This window comes from Heterodontus francisci, chromosome 5 (assembly GCF_036365525.1).
Source record: "Heterodontus francisci isolate sHetFra1 chromosome 5, sHetFra1.hap1, whole genome shotgun sequence".
NCBI lineage: Eukaryota > Metazoa > Chordata > Chondrichthyes > Heterodontiformes > Heterodontidae > Heterodontus > Heterodontus francisci.
In genome coordinates, this window is record NC_090375.1 from 198,463,178 (window position 1) to 198,486,985 (window position 23,808).

General features: G+C 42.6%; 1 protein-coding gene across 8 annotated transcripts in view; it reads right to left on the reverse strand.

Annotated features, from left to right (window-relative positions):
* The window catches only part of bbs9 (Bardet-Biedl syndrome 9), a 689,521-nt gene that overhangs the window by 294,696 nt on the left and 371,017 nt on the right, over window positions 1–23,808 (reverse strand). For all 8 annotated transcript variants that reach the window (XR_010975118.1, XM_068032600.1, XM_068032602.1 and 5 more), the window contains one exon: window positions 23,046–23,265. Coding sequence is in view for 7 of the 8 variants with exons in the window: in XM_068032600.1 (XP_067888701.1) it covers window positions 23,046–23,265 (220 nt within the window). In the remaining variant the exon portion in view is untranslated. The remainder of the gene's footprint in view (window positions 1–23,045; window positions 23,266–23,808) is intronic.

Genomic DNA, 23,808 nt, shown 5'->3' on the forward strand with positions numbered 1-23,808 from the left:
GTTCATGTGGTGAAATAATGTGTGCCTCAGTCTTGGCAGGTGGGGGGCTTGCCTGACAAATGTTTAAGATTTAGTTTTTTTAATAAATAGCTAATTTGTTGTTGTCTAAAGATACCTGGTTTGGTGTATTTTATTCTGGGGGTTAATAAAGGGTTTAATTTGGCTGTTTTCCAGTTAGGTGGGAAAACTTTAATAATATGCTGCGACCTGTGGCATAATGGGACTGAATTGACAGTGCATTGCTCCTGCCTCGGTTGCAACAGTATATGAGATGGGTTTCTGGAGCAGCATGTTGAAGAACTAACTAGGGATCATGCTATTTCAGGTTTAGTATTATGTAATGAGAAAGGGCTAATTGATAACCTTGCTGTAAAGCAACCTTTGGGAAATAGTGACCATAATATGATAGAATTTTACATTCAGTTTGTATGTGATATGGTTCATTCTGAAACTAGGGTCTTAAATCTGAACAAAGGAAACTATGAAGATATGAGGGGCAAGTTGGCTGTGGTGGATTGGGAAAATACACTAAAAGATTTGATGGTAGACAGGCAATGGCTAGTATTTTAAGAAGTATTACATGGTCTAAAATACATGCCTCTAAGACATAAAAATCCAACAAGAAAGATGAATCAACCATGGATAACAAAAGAAGTTAAAGATTGCATTAGATCAAAGGAAGTGGCTTATAAGGTTGCCAAAAAAAGCGGGAAGCCTGAGGATTGGAAGCAATTTAGAATCCAGCAAAGGATGACCAAGAAACTGATTAAGACAGGGAAAAGAGAATATAAATGCAAGTGAGCGAGAAACATAAAGGTGAACTGTAAAAACTTCTTTAGGTATGTGAAAAGGAAAAGATTAGCGAGGACAAATGTGGGTCCATTATGGGCAGAGACAGGAGAATTTACAATAGAGAATAGGGAAATGGTGGAGAAACCAAACAATTACTTTGTGTCTGGCTTCACAGAGTAAGATACAGAAGATCATCCAAAAATACTAGGGAACTTGTGAAAATGAGAAGCTGAACAAAATTATTATTAATGAAGAGGTAGTACTCGAAAAATTAACTGGACTGTAGGTTGATAAATCCCTTGGATCAGATGAGCTACATCCCAGAGTGTCGAAGGAGGTGGCTATAGAGATTGTGGATGCATTAATGGTTATCTTTCAAAATTCTATAGATTCTGGAAGGGTTCTGCAGACTGGAAAGTAGCAAATGTAACCCCACTATTTAACAAAGGTGGGAAAGAGAAAACGGGGATCGACAGATCTGTTAGTTTGATGTCAGTAGTAGGGAAAAGGTTAGAATCTATTATAAAGGATGTGATAACTAGACAACCAAAAAATAATGATATGATTGGGCAGAGTCAACATGGACTTATGAAAGGGAAATCATGTTTGACAAATCTGTTGGCCAGGGCCTCTGGATTACTAGTTCAGTGACATTACAACTGTGCCACGTCTCCCCTGAATCGATAATTTTCTGGATACGCATGACATCAAGGGATGTGGGGATAGGGCAGGAAAGTGGCGTTGACGAAGATGATCATCCCTGATCTAAGTGAATGGCGCAGCAGGCTCGATAGGCTGAATGGCCTACTCCTGCGCCTACGTTCCGATGTCCTATGTTCCAATGAAGCTGGCTGTGGGGGCGGTGGATTGATTTGAGCATTACAGTCAACAGGTGGTCATGAACGGCCTAAAGGGAGGGATGAATGCTGTCAACGTTGGGGACCTGTGGGGAGAATTCAGAGTACTGGCTGGCAGAGGGAACGGTCAGAGTCAATGGAGCAATTGGATTCTGTAGTGGGGGAAAGGTTGAGACTTAGGGTTGCGTATTCCACGGCATCATAGGGAGGGGGATGGGACTCGGCAATAACATCAAGTTGGATTTGAGGAGAATCAAGGGTCTGAGTCAACATTTGGATGATAATGGGAGTAGGAACAGGGGGAGGGATGGCATGAATAAATTGATTGTGACATTGTTCAAGGTAATGGGGGGAGGTTCAATGGTAACAGTGGAAAAATTTAAAGTTACACTGAGTGGGTCAAGGGTGATGGGCACAGGCTGGAAGTGGAAGGAGGAGATCGAAGGTGGGAAAACTAGCCTTAAATTGCACAATGATAATAAAAACCACGTGGCCACTCAAAGATTTCAAGGAGAGTGGGAGGACACCAATTATGGTGGGTGGGATTTCCTGCTGGCTGCAATTTTAAGGCACATAAAAGCGAACTGTTCATTACTTCGATGGTTCAGCTGACTGGCAACAGAAGGCTGAATTGGAACAGTCTGCTCATTTCATTATTTGCAAATTTGCAACAACATGCATCTCATACACCCAATTTGTCTACTACCACGAAAAGAAGAGCAGAGGGAACAACTAAGGAGGGCTCTTTCTCCTCAATGGATGATGCCTGAATGCCAGTAGCAGGCAGAATAGAGAGGTGAGGATGCTCAGAATGATAACATCCAGCAACAGAATTATCGAAGACAGGCGCTGGCACGGCATCTCATCCTCAGGACAAGGACAAATTACCTTCAATTGTCAGAGAGACAATGCCAGAGACGCCTAAGGATGTCACGTGAAATGGTCACAGAAATTTGTAGGATCCTGCAGCATGACCTGCAACTGCTTGGGTTTGGTGGGAATTCCATCCCTGTTGCCCTCAAGGTTACTGCTACACTCAATTCTTTTGCTAGCGGTGCCTTCCAGGTACCAACGGGCGACATATATGACATATCACAGTCTGCGATCCATAGGTGCATCAAAGAGGTTACCAATGCCCTATTTCGTTGTGCCAATGATTTAATCTACTTACCTGTAGACGAGGACAGCCAGGCAGCAAGATCTGCAGCCTTCAGCACCATTGCTGGGTTCCCTACAGTGCATGGGATGATTGACTGCACTAATGTGGCCATTAGAGCCCCCGGTATCAGCTTTCTGCATATGTGACTTTCAAAGACTTCCAGTCTTTGAACGTACAACTGGTTTGCGACCACAGAAGAATCATGCAGGTTTGTGTTAGTTTTCCAGGGAGTTGTCTCAACGAATACATTTTGAGGAACTCACAGCTGCCAGGAATCTTTGACGAATCAGCCAAAGTAGACGGCTGGATCCTGGGTGACAAGGTTTACCCCCTTTGGACATGCTTAATGACACCAGTGCTGCATCCCAAAAGCACAGCTGAAGAATGATACAATGCTGCTCACGCATCCGCCAGAACCATCATTGTACACACCACTGGCAATGTAGAAAATGCACTTCTGCTGCCTTGATCAGTCTGGAGGGGCTCTTCAGTACACACCACAGAGGGTGTGACAAATAATCATTGTCTGCTGTGCATTGCAAAACCTGGCAATTAGATGCAGGAACGTTCTGCAGCCGGAGGAACATCAGTCCTCCTCAGATGAGGATGACTATGAAGAGGGTGAAGAGGAAGACAAAAATGCAAACTATGCCATTATGGATAAAGGACCATGGAGGGGCATGCAGGGGACATCAGGGAGAACCTCATATTTGCACGTTTCAGCCAGAATAACATAGATTGGGACCTGAGTATTGAAGGGTACATGACATTTAGGGAGCACAGGAAGCAAGGAAAATGTGGCGGGGTGGCTCTGTTAATTAATGATGGTATTAGCACAATATAGAGGGATGACCTAAGTTCAGGAAATCAGGATGTAGAAGCCGTTTGGATCAAGATGAGAAATAATAAAGGCAAGAAGTCACTTATGGGGGTGGTGTACAGGCCCCCTAACAGTAAACACAGTCGGATGGGATATAAAGGAAGAAATGATGGGAGCTTGTCATAAAGGTATGGCGATAATCATGGGGGAATTTAATCTACATATATACTGGAAAAATCAGATAGGCAAAGGTAGCCTAGATGAGGAGTTCATGGAATGTTTTCAGGCTAGTTTCTTAGAACAGCATATTCTAGAGCCAACCAGAGAGCAGGCGACAGTAGACCTGGCATTGTGCGATGAGACAGGATTAATGACCTCATAGTGAAGACGCCCCTAGGCAGCAGCGAACATATTATGATTGAATTTTACATTCAGTTTGAGGGGGAGAAGAGTGGGTCTAAGACTAGCATTTTAAACTTAAATAAGGGCAATGATGAGGGCAGAGCTAGCTAAAGTGAATTGGCAAATTAGGTTAAGGGATAGGTCAAATGAGATGCAGTGGCAGACATTTAAGGGGATATTTAAGAACCCACAGAATAGATACATTCCAATGAAAAAGAAAAATTCCAAGGGAAGGACCCATCATCTGTGGTTAACTAAAAAAGTTAAAGATAGTATCAAACTTAATGAAAAAGCATATAACTGCGCAAAGATGGGTGGCAGGTCAGAAGATTGGACAAACAGCAAAGACTGACTAATAAGGAGGGAAAAATTAAGAGTCCGGGAAAAAGCTAGCTAGAAATATAAAAACAGTAAGAGTTTCTATAGATATTTTTTAAAAAACGAGTTAACAAAGTGAGCATTAGTCCTATAGAAAGTGAGTTGGGGGAATTAATACTGGAAAATACGGAGATGGCAGATGAAATAAACAGGTATTTTGCATCGGTCTTTAAAAGAGGATACATCCCAGAAATAGCTGTAAATCAGGAAATGGAAGGGAGAGAGGAACTCAAGAAAATTACAATCACCAGGGAAGTGGTACTGAAAATATTGTTGGAGCTGCGGGCTGACAGTCCCCAGGTCCTGATGGAATTCATCCTGGAGTGCTAAAAGAAGTGGCTAGTGAGATAGTTGATGCGTTGGTTTTAATTTTCCAAAATTCCCTAGATTCGGGGAAGGTTCCATTAGATTGGAAAATAGCAATTATTCAAAAAGGGAGGGAGAGAGGAAGCAGGAAACTACAGGCCAGTTAGCTTAACATCTGTCTTCGTGAGAATGTTAGAAGCTATCATTAAAGATGTTATAGAAAAATGTAAGGTAATCAGGCAAAGTCAATATGATTTTTGAAAGGGAAATCATGTTTAACCAATTTATTGGAGTTCTTTGAAGAAGTAACATGTGCTGTGTACAAAGGAGAACCGGTGGATGAATTGTACTTAGATTTCCAGAAGGGATTTGATAAGGTGCCACATCAAAGGTTATTGCAGAAAATTAAAGCACATGGATTAGGGGGTAACATGGATAGAAGTTAGGCTAGCTAACAGGAAACAGAGAGTAGGCATAAATGGGCCATCTTCTGGTGGCAAGATGTAATGAGTGGTGTGCCACAGGGATCAGTGCTGGGGCCTCAACCTTTTACAATTTATACATATGACTTAGATGAAGGGACTGAAGGTTGCTAAAGTTGCTGATGACACAAAAATAGGTAGGAAAGTAAGTTGTGAAGAGGACATAAGGAGGCTACAAAGGGATATAGATAGTTAAGTTCTTCTCCTTCTTCTTTGGCCTCCTTGTCTCGAGAGACAATGGGTAAGCGGTGGTCAGAGGTTTGTGGAGCAGCACCTGCAGTGACTAAAAAGGCCAATTCTAGAGCGACAGACTCTTCCACAGGTGCTGCAGATAAAATTGGTTGTCGGGGCTGTTACACAGTTGGCTCTCTCCTTGCACTTCTGTCTTTTTTCCTGCCAACTGCTAAGTCTCTTTGACTCGCCACTCTTTAGCCCCGCCTTTATGGCTGTCCGCCAGCTCTGGCGATCGCTGGCAACTGACTCTCACGACTTATGGTCAATGTCACAGGACTTCATGTCGCGCTTGTAGATGTCTTTAAAGCGGAGACATGGACGGCCGGTGGGTCTGATACCAGTGACGAGCTCGCTGTAGTGCTTCCTTGGGGATCCTACCATCTTCCATGAGGCTCACATGGCCAAGCCATCTCGAGTGCCACTGGCTCAGAAGGGTGTATATGCTGAGGATGTTGGCCGCCTCGAGGACTTCTGCGTTGGAGATACGGTCCTGCCACCTGATGCCAAGGATTCTCCGGAGGCAGCAAAGATGGAATGAGTTGAGATGTCGCTCTTGGCTGACATACGTTGTCCAGGCCTCACTGCCGTAGAGCAAGGTACCGAGGACACAGGCTTGAAACACTTGGACTTTTGTGTTCCGTGTCAGTGCGCCATTTTTAGTTAAGTGAGTGGGCAAAGATCTGGCAAATGGAGTATAATGTGGGGAAATGTGAAATTGTCCATTGTGGCAGTAAGAATAAAAAGCATATTATCTAAATGGTGAGAGATTGCAGATACAGAGGGATCTGAGTGTCCTACTGCATGAATTGCAAAAGATTAGTATGCAGGTACAGCAAGGAACTGGTAAAGCTAATAGAATGTTATCGTTTATTGCAAGGGGAATTGAATATAAAAGTAGGGAGGTTATGCTAGTTATACAGGGCATTGGTGAGATCACATCTGGAGTACTGTGTACAGTATTGGTCTCCTTATTTAAGAAAGGATGTAAATGCATTGGAAACAGTTCAAAGAAGATTTATTAGATTAATACCTGGAATGGGTGGGTTTTCTTATGAAGAAAGGTTGGACAAGCTAGGCTTGTATCCGCTGGAGTTTAGAAGAGTAAGAGGCGACTTGACTGAAACATATTAGATCCTGAGGGGTCTTGACAGGGTGAATGTGGAAATTATGTTTCCTCTTATGACAGAATACAGAACTAGAGGTCACTATAAAAATAAGGGGTCACCCATGAAAGACAGAGATGAGGAGAAATGTTTTCTCTCAGAGGATTGTGAGTCTTTGGAACTCTCTTCCTCAAAAGGTGGTGGAAGCAGAGTCTATGAATATTTTTAAGGCAGAGGTAGACAGATTCTTGATAAGCAAGGAGGTGAAAGGTTATTGGAGGTTACAATCAGATCAGCCATGATCTTGTTGAATGGCGGAGCAGGCTCGAGGGGCTGAGTGGTCTACTCCTGTTCCTAATTCATATGTTTGTAACATTAAGGCACTTCATAAAGGAACATTGGGAGGAGAAAAAAAACATTCTCCAAATATGTTCACATAACCTGTAATCGAAAAGGGTGCTTCTGACAACAGCACATGAACCTGCAGTGGAGATGTGCCTAACGACCTGTATGCTATCAACTTCATTGAAAGTGACCTGCGTCTCCATGGAAATATTGTCCAGCATCAAGGCATTAACCTGCACACATAGGAAGCTACAACATTGAAGCACTTTGATCTGACCGGCAGATCAAATCTTCTCTGGGTTACGATGGAACTGCAAATACACCTATGCAAAGAATGTAAGGGGGTGACCACAAAACTACAAATGTAAGGAACGTTGTTAAGGAAAAAGTGCAAACGACAGTCATCAATGAAGATTGAAGGCTGAAATGTGAATTATAAAAGGACAGTGGACACTTAGAGAAATGCATTGCAAGCATCAATGCGTTCCTGCCATAGCCTCCAATAATCATTTTCATTTGAACCAAAGCAAATGATTTATGAGACTGCACAATCTTTACAATACCCGTCCCACCTTCATGATCAAAATTGTTTTTTTATGTTTTCTGCCACTTCTTCTAGGTGCTATCCTGACATTAGCAGCTGAGGTGGAGTCAGTCTGCTCAGTGCACTGCCCTGTTGCTGTGGATGAGCGTAGCAGGCGGCCTCTGGAGAAACAGGGCCTTGATGACTCCATCCTTCTAGGGGTCTGCAGCACTGGTGCCTGAGCATCCCGTGTGCTCGCCGGCTGGAGATAATGTCGGGAGGCGAGGACAAGACGCCGCTTACCCTAGGGATGTCCTGAGAGGGAGGCACCGGGGCAGCTGGCATGCGCTCATCCTCCAGCTGGATTCATGATGGCACCTGCCTGTCTCCCTGAGGGGAAGGAGCAACCGTAGGGAGGTGCAGGTTTCTCACCCCCTCTCTCTCTCCTGCATGGAGCCCATGGCTACAGTGATGGAGTGCAGGTCAGAGCGCATATGGCTCGAGTGCTCAACCAGACTTGCCACGGAGCTCACCAAACTCTCCACTGAGGAAGCCATACTCTCATATGTCTGGGATATAGGAGACATCATGGCTTGCCTGGACTCCTCCATGGCACGCACAAAACCACGTGCAAAGACATGCATGACCTCAGGCATCTTCAACATATTTTCCACATGGCTTTGCTGCACATCCAACAGACTTCTCGTAGCAACAAACAGAGGATCATCATCAGTGTGGGGCTGAGTAGGGGCCTGGTCCCCAGCAGTCCTCCAATTGTCAGGAGACCCGGCTGGTACATGCTCCGTCAGCTGCTGGGACGTGCCTGTGTCGTGCACACCAGATTGTGACCCAGGTTCCACTCTTAAATGCCACCCCCCACCCCCCCCCACCACCCCAATGGACTGTGTGGATGTTTCTGCATTGACGGTGGTGGAAGAGGAGGCAGGTGACGGTGCACCCTTTGGGGCATCGTATTCTTCCTCCCCAGAGGAGGAGTCTTAGGTCTCGCTGTGTTCCATCGCTCGAGTGCGGGCACCTGCAGTGGAGACACAAACAGAGGCCCATTAAGCATCAGCTGAACATGAGTTCACACACTTTCCTTTGGTGTGCACATATGGTTGCAAGACTGAAGATGACACTTCATCCTTGAGGATCCTGCCTTGCTATCTGTGATTGCCCTGCCTCCCTCCTCTCTTGCTATTTCTCCCGCCGCCTCCTCAGCTGACATCTGGGACACCTCCACCAGCCTTTGCCAGCTCGCGCTGGTTGTGGGTGCGTTTATCCTGCAGGAAACAGTGGAGATTTAATGACATGGCAAAAGATGCATCACACCCGCTGTACACATGCATCGACAACACTCATCCTGGACTAGCTTTCGCACAACACATCCAAGCACATAAAAAATGCAAATCGTCAACTTTGCGCACAATCATTTAGTGTTTGGCACCAAGGCTCCTTACACATTTCACTGCATGCCTTTTTTGCCATCTGTCTTAAACACATGGAGCCAGGGAGAAAAACAATGGAACAGCTTCAGCACTTACCCTCGCTGATCTGAGCAAGCTATTGATACATCTGCAACACTGAACCCAGGTTCCCCACGTCAGCCCAGGGTATGAGACCTCTTCCGCTACCTCAGGCGGGAGGGTCTTCTGATTCCATCCGCAGGAAAGAGGACATCCCGCTTTTCCCTGAAGGGCTGGAGGAGAACCTGCAGGGAGGCATCACTGAACTATGGGGTGGGACCCTGCCTGCTGGCACACATTTTTTTTGTTCTTGCTGTAGTCAAAAGAAAATGATAGAGATTGGTGTTGGGATTGAAAAATTAAGGAAAGAAAAAGCAGTTAAAACTAAGTAACAGATTTAATTGCGGTAACTCTGAACTCACTTACATTTGATGAAGGCTGCTGCTCCTTGAGGCTTGGAACGCAGAATGATTTGTAGCCCTGGCGCTCATGGTGCCTGACCGAGCGATGGCGGGTTCCGCCAATGAAAGTCCGTCCCTGTCGCATAATTGCACATGTCTCTTGTGCCCATCGCCACACCACTGATTTGCATGTGAAATTGTGTGTGAAGCAGGAAAATTGGCTACCTCATCATGCAGAAGGTCTTTGGGCATGTGACCGTCTTCCTTCCTGCGGATGTGTCCGATCCACCAAAGCCATCTGTTTGATTAGTGCCAACACATTTGGGAGCTCTGCTTTTGGCAGGACTGCCACATTTGTGATTTTGTCCATATTCACTGCAGACAGCGAAGATGAAAATTATTGAGCTTCTTTTTCTGGTAGCTGTAAGTCGCCCATGTTTCACAGCCATACAGCAAGGTGCTGAGAACACAGACCTTATAAACCAACAACTTAGTCCTAAGGGTCAGTCTTGTGTTACCCCATATGCGCTTCGCGAGTTAGTCAAAGGTGGTAGTTGCTTTCCCTATGCAATCTGTATTTACTGGCACACTTTAATGGATTCCTCACTTTTTTTCAGTACCTGTAAGACAACCAACTTTCTACTGAACCTGGAAAACCTTTGAGCTCGAAGCATCAATTCTGGGCTTTGATCTCAAGACAGTAAATTTGAGAGCTGATTAAGTGCCTTTTGAATTGCACAGTGCAACACAGCTGCTCATTGTTAAAATGACGACAACATATCACAAAATATAAATTCAATTAATACTCAAACAGACTGCTGTTTAATGAAACTGTGAGTTCTTTGAAGTCATGGCAATTTTAGTCATTGCAGTATTTTGCAATAATGTTGCCTTCTTCAACTGGAATAATGTCCAACTGTTAAACATTAACTGTTTTCATCATCAATTCACAGAGGTAATGCATTCCTTTTTACAACTATTTTAACATATTGTAGGAATAACTTTGACAGACAATCCGTGATTACATATTTGAACTGGATGACACAGACACCAGTATAAATTTCAATAAGAGGGGGTTTCACTGGCATGTTTTCATTTCCAATTCTGTACAGTAGGTTTTGTGCTGCAGACTCAAGTCAGTAGGGATTACACAAATTCACTTCACCAGAAAGGGAGCGAGGCTTTGCACATCAACCAGGAAGCAAGGATTTTGTTGGACCGCTGTAACTTGACAGACCAAATTACAAAGGAGACTCCTGCGACAGCAAGGGCAGGTGAGATCACCGTCTCCAGCATTTCCGTTTTGCCAATTACCGAATGTGTTAGTTGGAGGCTGATGACATCATGATGAGATCACCAGCTAGCTGAAGGAAAACAAAATAGAGAGAGCTTGGAAATCTCATCTCAGGTCAAACGTGGGGTGCTGCCAGTCAGGAAATGAATCAGGATTTGGTCCCATTCTCCTAGTGCCAGTTTCCAGGGATGTCTAACTTTCTGGAAGGAGGGTAAGTTTGCAGCTGGACAGAGCTCTTATCTTAGGCAGGAGGGGAGCTTTGATAAGCTAAAAGGCAGCAAGGAAGGGCAATGCGCCATTTTGTGATCTTCCTACGTGCTAGATGTCAAATGCCCAGCATGTCAATGGTTGCTGGTGGGAAGGAGACCTCTAGCAGTAAAGTGCAGTCGCTGTTGTAATGCGGGAAATGTGGTCAATTTGCACACAAGAAGATCCCACAAACAGGAATGAGATAATCTGTTTTAGTGATATTGGTTTAAGAGATAAACATTGGCCAGGACACCAGGGATAACTCTGCCCTTCCTTGAATAGTAACATGGGACCTTTTACATCCCTTCAAATTCAGATTGCACATATTTTTCCTCTCCAGCCATTCCCACCCCACCTGAGTTTACATGTGTTGCCTGTATCCTATCCTACACCAAATCGTGCTCATCCATCACCATTGTCCTCCCTGACCTACATTGACCGACATTGGCTTCTGGTCCCTGAATGTCTCAAATTTAACATTCTCATCCTCATGTTTAAATCCCTCCATGACTTCATCCCTCCCCTTATCTCTGTAACCCCCTCCAGCCCTACAATTCCCTTCTTAACCCGATCCACCTCTGTCTCCTCATTAAAGGCCCTCCTAATATCTCCTTTGCTCGGAGTCCATTATTTGTCTGATTACAGCTCAGTTAAGTTGGTTTAATCCCTTAGATCTTCTGCTGTTTTGATATCGGTGTCAGCTGGTGTCACAGCAAGAGAAGGAGCACTTTAATGGATAAATAAAAGCAAAATACTGCAGATGCTGGAAATCTGAAATAAAAACAAAAAATGCTGGAAATGCTCAGCAGGTCCAGCAGCATCTGTGGCAAGAGAAGCAGAGTTAACATTTCAGGTCAGTGACCTTTCATCAGAACTCATACTATATGAGCACTTTAATGGAGTTGGCCATGTGCTGCAAAAGGTATACAATGACTAAAAACACAGCAGTTAAAAAAGCCCTTAGAGAAGTCCCTCAAAGATTCTTGACATGCCTATCCCTTGTTTATAGAAACATAGGAAATAGGAGCAGGAGTAGATCATTCAGCCCCTCAAGCCTGCTTCGCCATTCAACTAGATCATGGCTGATCTTCTACCTCAATGCCATTTTCCCGCACAATCCCCATATCCCTTGATAGCTTTAATATCTAGAAATCTATCGATCTCTGTCTTGAACATACTCAATGACTGAGCTGTCACTCTGGGGTAGAGAATTCCAAAGATTCACCACCCTCTGAGTGAAGTAATTCCTCCTCATCTCAGTTCTAAATGGCCTACCTCTTGTTCTGAGACTGCGTCCTCTGGTTCTAATCCCCAAGCCAGGCGAAACATCCTTCCTTCATCTACCACGTTGAGCCCTGTAAGAATTTTGTATGCTTCAATGAGATCACCTCTCATTCTTCTAAACTCTCGAGAATATAGGCCCAGTCTCCTCAATCTCTCCTCAGGACCATCACACCATCCCAGTGATCAGTCTGGTGAACCTATGTTGCACTCCCTTTAGATTAGGAGACTAAAACTGTACACAATACTCCAGTGCGGTCTCACCAAGGTTCTATACAATTGCAGCAAGACTTGTTTACCCCTGTACTCAAATCCTTTGGCAATAAAGGCCAACATATTATTTGCCTTCTTAATTGCACTTGCATGTCAGCTTTTAGCGACTTATGAACAAGGACACCTAAGGTCCCTTTGGACATCAACACTTCCCAATCTCTCACTATTTAAGAAATACTCTGCATTTCTGTTTTTTCTACGAAAGTGGATAACTTCACATTTTTCCACATTATATTCCATCTGCCATGTTCTTGCCCACTCACTTAGCCTGTCTAAATCCCCTTGATGCCTCACAACTCACATTCCCACCTAGTTTTATGTCACCAGCAAACTTGGAAATATTACATTTGGTCTCCACATCCTAATCATTGATATATATTGTGAATAGCTGGGGTCCAAGCGCTGATCCTTACGGTACCCCACTAGTTACAGCCTGCCAACCTGAGAATGACCCGTTTATTCCTACTCTCTGTTTTCTGCCTGTTAACCAATTCTCATCCATGCCAATCCCATGTGCTTTACTTTTGTTTACTAACCTCCTGTGTGGGACCTTATCGAAAGCCTTCTAAAAATCCAAATATACCAAATCCACCGGATCCCCCTTATCTATTCTGCTAGTTACATTCTCAAAAGACTCCAACAGGTTTGTCAAACATGATTTCCCTTTCATAAATCCATGTTGACTGCCCAATCCTACCATTACTTTCTAAGTGTCTAGTTATCACATCCTTTATAATAGATTCTCACATTTTCCCTACCACTGATGTTAGGCTGACAGGTCTGTAGTTCCCTGGCTTCTCTCTCCCTCCTTTCTTAAATAGTGGGTTTACATTTGCTGCCTTCCAATCTACAGGAACCCTTCCAGAATCTGTAGAATTTTGGAAGATGACCACCAAAGCATCCACTATCTCTACAGCCACCTCTTTCAACACTCTGGGATGTAGATCATCAGGTCCAGGGAATCTATCAACTTTCAGTTCCATTAATTTCTCATGTAATACTTTTTTTTTACTAATACTAATTTCTTTCAGTTCCTCATTCTTGCTAGTCCCTTGGTTCTCTGGTATTCCTTGGAGGTTTTTTGTATCTTCCTCTGTGAAGACAGAGGCAAAGTATTTGTTTAGTTTCTCTGCCACTTCCTTTCGATAGGACACAGACCTGAAACATTAACTCTGTTTCTCTACTGATGCTGCCAGACCTGCTGTGTATTTCCAGCACTTTGTTTTTATTTCAGATTTCCAGCATCCACAGTATTTTGCTTTTGTACAGGAATAAAAGGACTGGGACTGAGGCTTAAAAAAGAGCTATGGGGCAAAGTCACCTGAAGCCATGGGATGAGAGGGGAATCATTTACTAATTGAGGACAGTATAAATTATTCAGAGTCTAATTAATCTGAATGAGTTTATTACTGAAGAGTTGTAACTAACCTTCCTTTGCAGTGACATTTATGGGAAAACGAAAGGAAATGAACTTTTAGGAAGCAATGTTGCAATTGTAAAGATTAAGAGAGTTCCAGTGTCTGGGTCCAAGCTTTCTTAAACACTGGTTAAGGGAGATGGCAATCAGGTTATACAGGCCAACAAACCTGAAGTCTTTTATTTTGACCCAATGATCCTTCTTATGATTGCCTGCAAGTGGGAATTGCAGTGCTAGGAGCAGCGGAACAGCAGATGGCTTTGTTTGCTCAAGTTACTTAAAATGGTAGAAACCAACATTACAACAGTTTCAATTTGTTTTGTCTTTGGCTCAAAAGTTAAGAAATAGTAGCTATAACATTCCTTTAAAATGCTGCTTTTCTTGTTCAGTTAAAAGTCCTATATGAACTATTTGTTCCCTGGTTTATTGTGATACAAACACTGTATTGCATTTTCTTACATTGAAACCCATCTTCCTCCTTCCCCACACCCTACATTTCCAGTTCTTAATACTTCGTTTCAATCCACAGAAAATTTATATTTATATCTTATATCAATGATCACAGTTTTTCTCTCCCCCTTTTCTCTCCTCCTGATGGAGTGACTCAGGTTGGAGTACAGCATGCACTCCAATCTAAAGCCTGCAAAAGTTGATCGATAGATTGAAAAAACGATATCGCAAACAAATTGAGGACTCAAACACTGTATGCCATGGAAAAGTGAGGTACTTGTCATAAAGAATGCTGTAGGCTCTCCTAATATTCCATGACTAATGCTCCAGCAAGACCCAAAGAGATGCTGAAAATAATTTGGCTGTTATATTTCGTAATCAAATTAAAACAGATTAATATTTTGTTTTACGTCATCCCCTCCACTTATGAGTAGTTATTTGGTAGCCATATGGCAGAGTTCAAAATCTTCAATCAAACAGATGTCCAGTGAAGAATGTACTACATCAAGTACATAGCTTTCAGCTCTGTCTACCATTTCAAACACATTGTTTTGCACTTTGCATCTACTTTATATGCACAGGTAACTGATTTTACTTTTAATGTGACAATAGCACACTTCCCCCAGCCGATTATGAACAGATTCCCATCAACATTCTTGCCATTGCCACGGCAGGTCCTCATTTTCTACATATTCCTTCCATTTGGACCTGCTTCAACATTAAATTCCTGAGGCTGTTAGATAGGTTGCTGTTAGCAACATGTTTCTGATGGTGGTTGCAATCCCTGTGCTGTCCCAAGGCTTCCCCAACGTTCCCCTGTCCTGCATCCTGCTCCGATGCCAGTTAGTAATACTACAGCCCTGACTTCACCAGCTACATTTCTCACTCAGAGCTGCTACTTATTCCCCGCCTCTGCTTTCCTCCTACATCATACATTTCCTCCCGAGCACAATCCCAGTTAGTTATTTATTCCATGTTGGCTGGTATAGTCAATGTCCCTGAATTCAATCTTTCCCTCTCCTGGCTCCTAGCAGTTTTTGGTACTGCACTAGGGGATGAACTTGACTACGAACGAGAATTCCTGCCGATGTTGAAATTCTGGTCACAGTAGAGTAGGAGCAAAGTTCATCCAACTCTGGGATCTGGGAGTTGATACCACCGAGGCTGGAAATGTGCACTGTCTTTATCTAGTTCCACTATTCCACTGGTCACGACATATATTTAAATGTTTTACCCAGTTACCGATAACGGCCAATTATATACTTTATCTATATTATTTTCAGAATAAAATGCCCCCAACCACGTTTCTTTAATGAACAAAATTGTTGATTTATTATAAAACAAGAATTTTCCAATAAAGATGCAAAGCCTATTAACACACAGTTTGAAATATGTAAGTATAAATATATTCCCTTCTAAATAATCCAACACACACACACACACACACACCCACATTAAAGAAAAAATAAAGAAGCTTTCTCTGCAGAGATCAACCTCACAAAAACAAAAATCCTTTGGTCAAATAATTGTTAATTCTTGAAGAAAAAAACTATAAGGTATGAAATGTTCCAGGTGACTTTCGGTCTGGCGTCCATGTTCACATAGGCAGCCGTCACTGGGAGCTTTCTGGAGCAGTTCTGTTCAGGAGACAATGAGTAGTCTTGCAGGCTTTTCAGGAGAATTACTGCATCAGTGGGTTGAGCTATCACACTGGATTCTCAGAAGATTTTTCAACACAGGTGGCAAAGGATGAGTTGGATGACTTGTCTCTTAGCAGGATTCGCACCAACAACTGAATTCCAAAAACAAAACTCCTGACCACCATAAATCTAGACATGTGACTTCTCTGTAAACAACTCCAAATAGTTCCATAGTCCATAAAGCTCCGGCTGGTTACATAGCTTAAGACATGTGACTTCTAGTGTTTGTTTTTAAACAAAGTCCCAAGTGTCCTTCCAGTGACCCTTTAAAAAAAAACAAGTCCAGCATCCCCTCAGATATTTTCCACAGTCTTTCAAAACATAAGTCCTCAAAAACAATAATGATAGCATGTTCATGACACCGCCACTCTTGGAGGAATGAAACGCCATTTTTAAATGAGTTTCATTATAAATTGTGGACAAAAAAACAGAATATGAAAAAAAATCAAAACACATTTACACACACATTCTCATTTCACTGTAACATATACAGTTCTGCCCTATACCATCTTTATTCTAAACAAAGCATCAGCAATTACATGGTTTTTACCCCACAATCTGAATAATCTTTAAGCGATAGGGTTGCAATAGTAAACTCCAATGAAATAGTCTGGCATTCTGGTTTTTGAATTTTTCCACAAAGGCTAGGTTACGATCAGTATATACCAGGGTCTCCCTGTAGCCATGGCAGATATATACTTCAAAATGTTCAAGAGCTAGTAGTAAGCTCAGGGTTTCTTTTTCCACTGTAGAGTATCTCTTTTGGTGTCGATGTAGCTTTTTGGAAAAGTATCCCACTCTATGCCTGATTCATCATCTTGTAACAAGACTGCACCGACCCACAGGTCACTAGCATCAATTGTTACCTTGAAGGGTTTACTGAAATTTGGGGCAGCCAACATTGGTTAATTGATCAAAATTGCTTTCAGCCTCTCAAAGGATACTTGACACTTCCCTGACCACACCACCTTGCCTTTCTTTTGTAGGAAATCCGTCAGTGGAGCAGCAATTGCGCTGAAATTTGGAACAAACGTGTGGCAGAAACTACACATCTCCAAAAACCTCATGATTTCTCGTTTAGTCTTAGGGGCAGAGACCTCCACCAATGCTTGTACTCTTGCTGTTTATGGTAATACTTGTTCTTACCCTACTATGTGCCCAAGGTAGGTTACCCGCGCTTTTGCAAATTCACTTTTGGCTTGTAATTTTCTAAACAGAGCTTTTACTTGCTCCAAGTGGTCCTTCCAAGTGTCACTGTATACCAGCAGGTCATTAAGGTAAACCACAAAGTTAGGAACACTGGCTACCACTTGGTTCATTAGTCACTGGAAAGTTGCTGGGGCATTTTTTTGCCCGAATGGAATCACTCAGCTTTGGAAAAGTAGGTCTGGTGTGACAAAGACCAATGCTTCTTTAGCTCGGGGTGCTAAAAGAACCTGACAGTATCCCTTTAACAAATCTATTTTGGTAAGAAACATGGCACTGCCAACTCTGTCAATACAGTTTTCCAAGTGAGGAATTGGGTAGGAGTCTGCCTTTGTTACGGCACTAACTTTTCTGTAGTCCATGCAAAATCTAGTTACATCATCAGGCTTAGGCACGAACACCACTGGGGAACTCCAGCTGCTTTGACTGGGTTCAATTAGGTGGTTTTCCAACATGTATTGGATTTCTGCTTTGACCTGGGTCTGTTTTTCTGCACATAAGTGATAAGGATGCAGTTATATAGGAGAGCATTCTCCTACATCCTCATCATGTATGGCTAAGGTTGTACATCCTGTTTTGTCCCTACAGCTCCTTTAAATGCTGTCAGTTGCCTTGTTAGTAGGTCTCCTCGTTGTTCTGCATCTAATTATGAAAGCATAGTGTCAAATCTCCCTAACAATTCTGTGTTAGCTAACCGGATAGTCTGAGGTTCAATGTAGGAATTGTCTAGGCCTCCTTCTGCCTCATCCTCACTCTCCCTTTCGTCTTTCACTGTCCTTATTACTTGACATACCTGTGCTTGCTTATTCTCCTCCCAGCAGTGATATCATTTCAACATATTGATATGACACAGCCAATTCTTTTTCCAGCGATCTGGGGTGTCAAACAATTTACTTTACCAATCCTTTTGACTATTCTAAATGGCCCACCGAACTGCGCTTTCAGTAGTTCACCCTGTAAAGGCAGTAATACTAACACATCATCCCCTGGTTGAAATGTTCAGGTCTTGGCATGCTTGTCTGCCCATTTCTTCATGGTTGTTTGGGAAGCTATAAGGTGCTCCTGAGCCACTTTGCCGGCTCTTGTGAGCTGTCCCCAGAACACGGATACATAATCTAACATGGAAGATTCGTCCCTCTGTTCTAAAAACTTTTCATTGATTAGTTTTGGAGAGCCTCTTACCTCATATCCATAAACTAATTCAAAAGGACTAAAACCGGTAGACATAATAGATGAATCCTGGGCAAACATAAGAAATTTCAGCCCGTTGTCCCAATCAAGGGAATATTCATGACAGTATGCCCTGATCATCATTTTGAGGCTCTGATGGTACTGTTCGAAAGCCTCTTTTGTCTGTGGGTAGCAGGCTGAGGACTTTAACTGTGTTACACCCAGACTAATCATAACTTCCTGAAAAATTTTAGACATAAAATTGGAACCTTGATCCGACTGAATTTCAATCAGTAATTCATACTGAGTGATGAGCTGGGTAAACTTCTCTGCCACTACCTTAGCAGAATTTGTTCTCAAGGGAATGGCTTCTGGGTACCAAGTAGCCATATCCATAATAGTGAGTATATACTGGTGTCCCACTTTTGCTTTCGGTAAAGATCCTACACAGTCTACCAACACCCTGCGAAATGGTTCCCCAAAAACTGGTAATGGGAATTAGAGGTGCCAGTTTTATTGCAGGTTGCTGTTTTCCCACAAACTTGCACATGTGACAAGTTTTACAAAACTGCACCATGTCCTTGTGAAGATCTGGCCAGTAAAAATGTTGACTTATACGTGCTTGGGTCTTCCTGACCCCTACATGTCCCGCCATAGAAATTTCATGGGCTATCCTTAATATTTCCTGGCAATACTTGGGCAGTACCATTATTTGGTGAATCACTGTCCATTCTTCCTCCGCAGGTCTGTGAGGAGGTCTCCACTTCCTCATTAGAGTCCCGTTTTTAATATAGTGGCCTCTCTCTGCTTCAAGCTTGAGACGATTGTGTCACTTTACTTAACTCTGGATCGACTTGCTGAGCCTCGATCAGAGAAGACTTACTGAACATTTCCTTTGGATTATCCAAATCCCCAAAGTTTCAGGTAGCCAAATATTTCTGACAATTTGACCTTAGACAATGGAACTTGTTTAGCTATTGCTCAGGTCACTACACATTGTCATGAGTCTTAGACCCCACTTGCCTCGAATGAGGCACATTAATTTTGTCATATGAAACATTAATTTTAAACTGTTGCTGGACTGAACAGATGAACTGTTTAAAGAGATCAGCAGTGGCTGGAAACATTTGCATTCTAAGAGACAGTTGGCTAGGAAAAGACAATGGAACTGCTCCATGATCCAATTAACCCAAATGGATTTTGATCACCAGACATTGAAGATGGAACAAGCCAGTTTCAAAAATTTCCCCTTTATTCTTACTCCTTTTCTGTATCTATCTGCATGTGCGTTTATCATGTGTGCATGCTAACATGGTTGCGTCGCGTATTCATAGTAGTTTTAACCGAATTAGAGAGTTCAGGTTAATAAATGTATGCCTTTCTTGTTTAAATCTAAGAAGATCTGTCTGGTTGATTTCTTTGCCTTACAATTGGACAGCAATGAACAAGGATTCACTGTGGGGGAACTAAAAACACGGTGTTTTAAAAATTAAACCCTGTTACGGTCAAACCAGGCAAAGGCTGAGAGGGAACCACTAGATCCCTTTCTCCCCTGGTCGTAACAACATGAAGGAAAAATTCCTGGAACCTTTTCCCGCAACTGCTCTGTCTCTGACTTCACTTGGTCTTTCCGTAGGAGAAGCTACTACTTTCACTCCTGCCAAATCATTCCCCAAGAGTGTGTCAACTCCGTCTACAGGCAAACTTTGGGCAACTCCTATGATTACCATTCCAGACATTAGGTCATACTCCAGGTGCACCTGATACAAAGGTACAGGGATATACTCCCTGCCTATACTGTTCACTAAAACCTTGGCATTCAAGGCGCTCTCTGGTGAAAAAGTCATGCCTTTCCCCAAAGAAAGAGTTGGGGTGGCTCCTGTATCCCTAAGTATAAATATAGGTTTACATGCCTCACTTGAGGAATAAGGAGATATTTTTCCTTTTGACAAGAATTCCCTATAGCTCTCAGGTATTGTGTTCACCTTGCCCACACTCTCAGTGGTTTTTGTACTTGGCCTCACAGCTGCATGGCGTCAAGGTACAGATCAACCATGGTCTAATTGAATGGTGGAACAAGGTTGAGGGGTAAATGGCCTCTTCCTATTCCTATGTTCCTCAAGGGAACCACATTTTGTCTCCTTCTTTTAACCAGTATTTTTGTTTTCAACTTCAAACACAGATTTAAATATTAATTATTTGCTTTACAGTTTCTGTCATGTTTCCTTAATGGTTAGAGATAGAAACACATTGTTTTCAGGTGCATTATTTCTGGTGAAAAGTCCTTTCAAACACATTCTTCAGAGACTGGATTACAGTGGGTTAGTCAGCATCTGTGGAGAGACCAGACCGGGGCTGAACGACTAGAACTCTATTAATCAGAAGGCCAGCAGCTCCAAAACCTTGACAGCCCCACCGGAAGAGGTCGGTGCTGCTGAAGCAGGTAGGAGACTTTGAGAGTGCCTCAACATGGAGGTGCCCTCAATGGCATAAAACTAAATTAATAAATCAGAAGTGGGGAAAGGAGGTAGTCACTCAGATTGGAGGGGAAACACCTCCAGTTCAATTGTTGGGGCCACGGGAGCTTTCTTTCACACCCACAGCTCCCTCTTTGGGAGATGGAACCTCCAGCTCTGATGGCCCCCGAGACTGCTGCAGGGTGGTTGCCTCCATTAAGTTGGCTGCCTCCGCATCTGGCGGGGGCCATTTCACCACCAACAAAATGCCACGAGCCCACAAAACTGCCCTGAATTGGCTCAATTGGCTGCCCACCTCCATGGTGTGGGCAGCCGATCTGCATCCCTGTCTGCCCTTGGAAAGTTCCCCGTAGTGGCCATGAATCAAGGAGCCATCCCAACATGGCCTCCCCCCACCGCCTCCAAGCAGCCACCACGGGGCCAGAAAAATTCAGCCCTTTGGCACTTTGAATGTTAACAGAAATATAAGTAAATATTACTACTAACAATAGGAACACAGCTCCAGCTCCTTCCTGATGGTAGTATAGTGGTTATAGTACTGGACTTGTGTCCAGAGGTCATGAGTTAAAATCCCGCATGGCAAGTTCTGAAAATGTTAATGTGCGGACCACAAGAGTGACCAAACAAACCGCTGGATTATCATAAAAACCCAACTGAATGACTGATGAATCTGCTACCCATTGCCCAGTCTGGCCTGCGTGTTCCTCCAGTCCCACACTATGTGATGCTCACAAAACTTGCATTTATATAGCACCTTTAACAGAGTATTGCTTTACAACTGAGTCTTGCAAGCAGTCCCTCGGGATGGGAAACGATGTCTTGCCATTGTTGTCCACATCCCTAAAACAGTGTTGTCCAGCAGAAATCACTGACTAGCTACAGGTGTGGCTTTGGCGACACTGTTTTAGCCACATATATTACTTGCAGTAGAAAACTCCTTACACACACATGTAAATGTGTACATTTACTTAACAAATATCTACAACTATTCAGTAAGCAAGGAAGCACTTACAATAATAAGAACACTTACACCTTTTTATTTTGCTCTCACCATTTTACCAACAAACACACAAAAAAGTTAAAGTTCACATGCACACAGTGAGAGTATGAGTACTGAGATCACATAACCAACAGTGGTGTCTATTATTCATTTTTATTTACTCATCAGAAATGCAGTTAGCTGCTTCTGGATTCCTAATTAACCACATGTGGCTAGTGACCAACATATTGGACTACGCTACCTAGAACAGTGAGTGACAGGAATTACGATGTATACTGGCATTATGACAAGTTATTAAAATTCGTGTACAATACATGGAACATTTAAAATAACGAAGCATTAACTGAACAGTGTTGAAAATAGAACTAGTTGCACTGCATGTACATGAACAAATAGCAAAGACAATGAAATAATAAAACTGTATTTAAATATCTATAATGGTGCACAAGTGATAAAATTCTGTTTGACGTTCTGAACCGTCAAACACTCAGGTGCCAATTCCAGCAATGTACTCTCTGCACTTACATAGCAGCAGGAAGAAATATAGAGAAAATATAAACCCAAGTCTTTCTTTCTATATATTAATAGCCGGAAGATACAGTGATCTAGAAACAGTGGCTCATCCCAGTTTGTCTGAAATGCCCAGAATATGTACATTTTCACCAGCTTCAGTTAGGTATCATTGACAGCCTATGGGCTAGATCTCTATCACAGCAAAAATAAAGATGGTAATAAAATGTGTATTTCAGAGATTTATGAAAATCACTCCTCACAGAACTGGGCAATTATGGGTTAACTATAAACTCTTGCCGTTTATTGCTGTTAGGGAAAAGAAATAATTTATGTAAAGCCAATTCAAATATTTGATTGAGTACATACAGAAAACTGGAGACTGTAAATTGCATACAAATGTCAAAACAACCAACAATCCACTGTGCTTATCTGAAGCAGGTCCTTCCCACAATATATAGCTTCTTAATTTTGCGGCTGCTTATCTTTCACTGTAATAATAATTCACTAAATCTGTCCTTGCAAACAAAAGCCTGTTATCTTTTAGGTAGCTTGCTTTGTGTAAACCCATTATTCCTTGGACACAATGTGACCTATAATGGGGAAGATAAGAGCTTGTGTGTTTACACTCCAAACATTTACTGTCTACTACTGTGACTTTCAGAGTGAAATACATGATCAGATAAAACAATAGCTCTCATTATAGTTTAGCAGTTGATGAACATTGCTCTTCTTCGTTGTCAAGTTTACCTGGCATTGTGGCTGCCTGCTGTGCACTGTCTGCTGTTAAAGACAGCCGACCTCCTTTGCTCAGCCTGTCACACAGGAGGGTAATATGTTTCTTTAATCTGCAGGTATCTTTCGGCATACTGAGTTGGCTTGTCGAGCTCAACGTCTGGTCCCTGGAGCTTTTCGAGAGACAGGTCCTCAGTAAGTGAGCAACTGCTGCATCTACGCACTCTTCCCAGCCCTGCCAGAATCAAGACATGGAATTTATTTTAAATAATGATTGATTCTATTGGAAATTAATAGACAAGGATAACAATTTAAAATCTGAGTTATTTAAAACAGAGGAGTCCTTTATTTTAGTTCCTAATCTTTAACAGAAACACTGGATTCCAATGCAGCTCCCTGATAGTTTCCGCTCCAAACTGCATTAGTAGTGACCTTTAAGGGAGTCAAAAATGTATCCTCCTGGTAAGGAATTGGGACAGTTAATTCCACAAATTAAAAACACTTTAGCACAAGAAAATCTGTTGCAGATTCCTAAACTGCTAGCAGTAACCAGCATATAGATATGAGGTGCAATATTCACTACAACTTCAGTGACTGGCTTAGGACTATGTGAAATAAAACATTCGAGAAGTTATGTTGAACTTGTATAGAACCTTGGTTATATCACACTTGGAGTAATGCGAACAGTTCTGGTCTCCATAGTATGGAACTCAGTGATGTCATTGATTCTCTAGCCAGTGGAAAAGTCCCTGGAAAGGCATTACCCCTGAAATAATCA